Source organism: Epinephelus lanceolatus, chromosome 16, assembly GCF_041903045.1.
Source record: "Epinephelus lanceolatus isolate andai-2023 chromosome 16, ASM4190304v1, whole genome shotgun sequence".
Lineage (NCBI taxonomy): Eukaryota > Metazoa > Chordata > Actinopteri > Perciformes > Serranidae > Epinephelus > Epinephelus lanceolatus.
The window spans coordinates 10,798,997-10,803,736 of record NC_135749.1 but is presented as its reverse complement, the minus strand read 5'-3'; the positions used below and the strand labels follow the sequence as shown (position 1 = coordinate 10,803,736).

Here is a 4,740-nt window from a genome sequence, read left to right as displayed (position 1 = left end):
AATGTGACAGGGAGTTGGGTATAGATTCAGTAAATGTGTCCTCGGTGTCTTGAAATAATGCTAAAATCTCTTCCCTCAACTATCAAATCTTTAAAAGGCATAAAAAATCCCAATTAAATATGTATTATACTCATTATGATGTAGTGCTTCATACTGACATTTTTACCAACTACATTTCCATACAGTAGCCAGCATTCACACCACTTGCTCTGTAAATTATTGTCCTTTTTTCCTATTATTGTATGTTATAGTAGCATAATCCCGTTGATACTAATAATAGCCTGAGGGATATTCAGGATCAGTATGGTCGATACTGAAACACCTTCACTTGGACGTCTCCCGATGAGTCAGATCAATGCTCATATACGTAGCTGATCCCTGGTCTCAGTTTGTTTACTACAAAAGCACCTCTCTTTCTGTGTGCCTGCGACTTCCTGTCCTTCCTCACATCTGCTGAGCACGCTCTACATTCTCCCAGCCATGCAGTGTCCACGCGTCGATTCCGGGCGCTGATTGGCTAGCGCTGACACAAACAAAGGTTTTCCACCAATGGGAGCAGTGTGCACGCGCTGGGCCATGCTGCTCATACTGGTTGGTCATGTCTCGACATATAAAACCTGCAGTGTTCCCTTTGTTTACAGCAGGAGAAGTAGAAGCTGATGATCTTCGGTGCACAAGCAAGCGTTTAATAGCGACTTAGTAGTTCACCAACGAGGCTTGGTTTTATCGGTTTATTGGATAAGCACTTACAAGCAGTCATGGTGGCTATGGCGAAGAGAGTGAAAACCTTTCAAATTATCTTTACGGACCCCAGCAAGACTTTTTACTGCGGCGGGGACAAGGTCTCTGGACGGATAGAAGTGGAAGTGAACGATGTGACTCGTGTGTCCGCAATGAAGGTTCTGGGTCTGGGCTGCGCCAAGGTGGAGTACGCTAAAGGCAAGCAGCGATGCCGACAGGAGGACGAGTACCTCAGATATGAAGAGGTCCTGCGACTGGACGACCAGCCCACAGGTACGGTTACTATTCCACATTATCATCCTCTGCAGTCACACATACAGCTAAAAAGTCCTCGTAGTTAATTTGAACGAGTTGCTAGCAGCATGTTTTATTGATTTTATGCATTGCTGCTCCCTGGTTTTTACAAGTATGAGTCATTTCATTGGCGTTAAGGGATGATCCAAGCGGAACTTCCCTGATTTCCCGTTACAGCATACTGGAGGGTGACTCCTGTTGACCTGAGTTGATAGCCATCCCCCTCATGTTTCCCATGTGGAATTGAACAGCTGGCAGTGAAACAGTAGTCAAGACAAGGTGTTTAATTATTTAATATTTTTCTTCCAGACTCTGATGGATCAGTTGTCTTGAGGCCGGGCAACAAGTACGAGTACACTTTTGGATTTGAGCTCCCCCAGCATGGGTAAGGCCCTGTTTCTTAATTAATATGACATCATCTTTGGAGTCATGGTTCATTGAGTTATCTTTTACAGAAAGCTTTTGGTTTTGATTTTCCTTACTCATGTTTTTACAGGCAGCTGGTGTCATCATACAAGGGGAAGTTTGGTTATGTCCACTATTATGTGAAGGCTATCATGGAGAGGCCACACCAGCCCGTCCTCGAGTGTAAAAAGCAGTTTGAGGTGGAGGAGCCCCTTGATATCAACACCCCAGACCTGCTGGTGAGTTCACTGACACTGAATAACAAATCAGCTTTTCAGCGTTGCATGTTTTGCTTCAGCTCAAACATTAGATCAAACATATTGAGCTCTATTGTGTTGATTGGTTATACATTTACAATAAGCTGATGCTTGAGTCTGACCTTCCTGCCTCTCCTCAGTCTCCCACAGGTGGCATGAAGGAGAAGAAGGTCACCTGCATGTTCATTCCTGATGGCCAGGTGTCGCTGAATGTAAAAATTGACCGCCGTGGCTTCTGTGAAGGCGAAGATATCTGCATCAATGCAAAGTTTGAGAACACCTGCTCTCGCATTGTGGTGCCCAAGGCAGCCATCATCGCCAAACACATCTACCAGGCCAATGGCCGCACCAAAGTCTTTCGGCAGAAGCTGTCTGCAGTGCGTGGTAACCACATCATCTCCGGCATGTGTGACGCCTGGCAGGGAAAAACCATCAGGGTACCAAAGATTAAACCATCCATGCTGGGCTGCAACATCATCCGTGTGGAGTACGCTTTAATGGTAAGCCTTCAGTTGCTGCAATGAGATTTTTTGTGGTGTAATTTTGAGAATTGAAAATCAGTGTTTTTATATATGCATTAACAAACGTTTATTATTCCTCTATCAGATTTACATCCACATTCCTGGTAGTGAGAAGGTGGTCCTGGAGCTGCCCTTGGTCATTGGTACTGCCGGACTGGGCAGCCGCAGCAACAGCGTGAGCAGTCAGGAGGGTTCAGTCAGCAACGCCTCCCAGAGCTGGGTGTCTCTCAGGATGCCCTCAGAGCCTCCCAGCTACTGTGACGTCAGCCGTGACTGCCGCCTGGACCAGCCCCTCACTCCACTGCTGGACGACTTTGATGGTGATGACAGCCCCATCTTCATGAACACTCCAACCTTCCAGTTCCCGCCTCCTCCAGCATACAATGAGGTGGGTGTCTTATCCAGGTGTTTCCAATATCTGAGCAAAACACTCTCTGTCAAGCTAATATGTTACCTTTGCTGATAGTCAGTCTAATAAAGCTGTAATTTTTTCCAGGCTGAGGAGGAGTACAATGGCAACACCCCTCGCATGATGCCAGTCTGTTGAAGTCCAGCAGAGATTCAAGGACTATGGTCCAGCTCTCAGGGACCATCCATCCAAAGCACTTAAAAAGGAGCAGAAGGTCCAAACTCCAGAGAGGATGTGTTGGATGGAGAGGTAAAGCCACAACTGTGGAAATGGACAGAAAGAGATTTGCCTGGTCTGTCCACTCCTTCACTGCGCTTCATCACCTTCGCTGATCTTGAGTCTTCCTCTTGGTGCTCTGGAGGTCGAGCCACAGCAGCTGTGACGTGCTACATTTCTGAATAAGCTGTTCTTCCAGAGACTCAGACTTTCAGGGTCTCACTGTCCATTCACAGACACTTCATGACTATGTTTTGGGGGCCAAGCATTGTATGAGTCAGCCCCAGCCTGCTGTGACATATTTGACTTTTTGGGGTTTGCCTTTCCTCATGATGCTTTTTCATTCCTGTCAAATCCTGTATTTTTAAGGGATTTCACTAGAGGAACCATCTATTTTGTTAACTCCAGCCAGTTTGTGTTGCTGTAAAGAATGCGTCAGGAATATTGTTGCCTTCGAGAATTACTCCATGTAGAAAAACCTTCCTCAGATGCCCATAGAACCTCATGCAGCATCTTTATTTTCTCATGTACCAGTGTTTAAAAAAAGTATGGCTTGTTCCTTTATTGCACTTTTTGATTGATGCATTTTGCTCTACTACTGCCTACAACAGTTTCTTTTAAAAGTTTTGTTTGAACAATGTTAGTGATGTGGAGAGTGAAATGTTCTAGGTAAAACACTCTAAACTTGTTGGAACCTCACCTTTGATTTCCAAATCCCAGCTTGGTGATTGGCTGTAATTTGTTGACACTGCAAGTGCCAAACATTTTCCATACAACTTCGATGCTCCATTAATTGTGGGACGCACCTTATGTGAGGATAATCATTGTATCTGACCTGTGGTTGTCAAAGACAACATTTCACTCTGAGATCTCTGCTGTGGTGGTTTCACAAAATCTGTTCTTCACGGCGCAAAGAAAATCACAGTTAGAGACTAATTTGTGAGAAAGTATGTTTGCAATGCATTCTTGTTACTTATTACAAGTATTTTTTGTATGAAACCCTATGGGTTGTCTTTTTTTTATAAATAAAGTCATGTTAAAAAATATCCAGCGTGTCAGCTTTCCTTTGTATCTCTGTTTTCAGATCAGCCATCTGTAGTTGGTTAATTCTGGTTCAGCCTTCCCGTTAAGTTCGACAAGTTGTATAGAAGAGGCAGCACCATCTGGATGCTGTAGAGTAGTGGTTCCCAACTGGTCCAGCCACGGGGTTCAGATTTTTTCTTAGTCTTAAGTTTAAGGTCCACACAGTTTATTATATTAAGCGTCATAGTAGTGTTTGGCAATATTGTAATGCTAGTTTTACGAACTTAACACATTCACGAGTCTTATAAGGCCCGTTCAGAATGACCCACTTTTGGACCAATTAGGAACCACTGCTGTAGGGCAGAGCTTCATCGTGGTCGACCTTTATTATATTGTGGCCCTAATTGGTGCTTTGACCTTACTGACGGCCAGAGAGGCCTGAATATATTGGTCACCAAAGAAAAGGTAATGCTTGCGCACTTACTCCATGCCAAAGGAGTTTAATGATAACAACATTTTGGTTACACTGGGAACTTCATCAGGTTAAAATGTTGGAAAAGAGGAAACTATTGTTGTTGAAAATATAGACTGTCAATACCTACCAATTTGGAGTATTTGAAATGGTATCAGTCCTCGTTTCTTGCAGACCGACAGACCAATAGGAGCTGCACTGTCTTCTTCTCTCTTACTGTCAATACTACAGGCACTCTGCTGTTCTCTGGTACTAACCAAAAGAAAAGTCGTCATTGTAATGTTAAAGCCTTGTTATTGTATTGACGTTAGAAATTCCAGTATCAAAAAAAATGAGCTAGATCAAATTATGACAAGAAAAAAAAAGACACGCCCGAGGTATTTATATGTAAAACAATCCACT

The 4,740-nt window shown here is 43.8% G+C and overlaps 1 protein-coding gene across 1 annotated transcript; it reads left to right on the top strand.

Moving 5' to 3' along the window:
- The first annotated feature begins 625 nt into the window (after nt 1-625).
- txnipa (thioredoxin interacting protein a) lies at nt 626-3,889 on the top strand. The gene is made up of 6 exons (XM_033637927.2): nt 626-1,014; nt 1,345-1,420; nt 1,532-1,679; nt 1,838-2,197; nt 2,304-2,606; nt 2,715-3,889. The coding sequence occupies exons 1-6, from the start codon at nt 759-761 to the stop codon at nt 2,763-2,765; spliced, it is 1,194 nt and encodes a 397-aa protein (XP_033493818.1). The 5' UTR covers nt 626-758; the 3' UTR covers nt 2,766-3,889.
- The last annotated feature ends 851 nt before the right edge of the window (nt 3,890-4,740 follow it).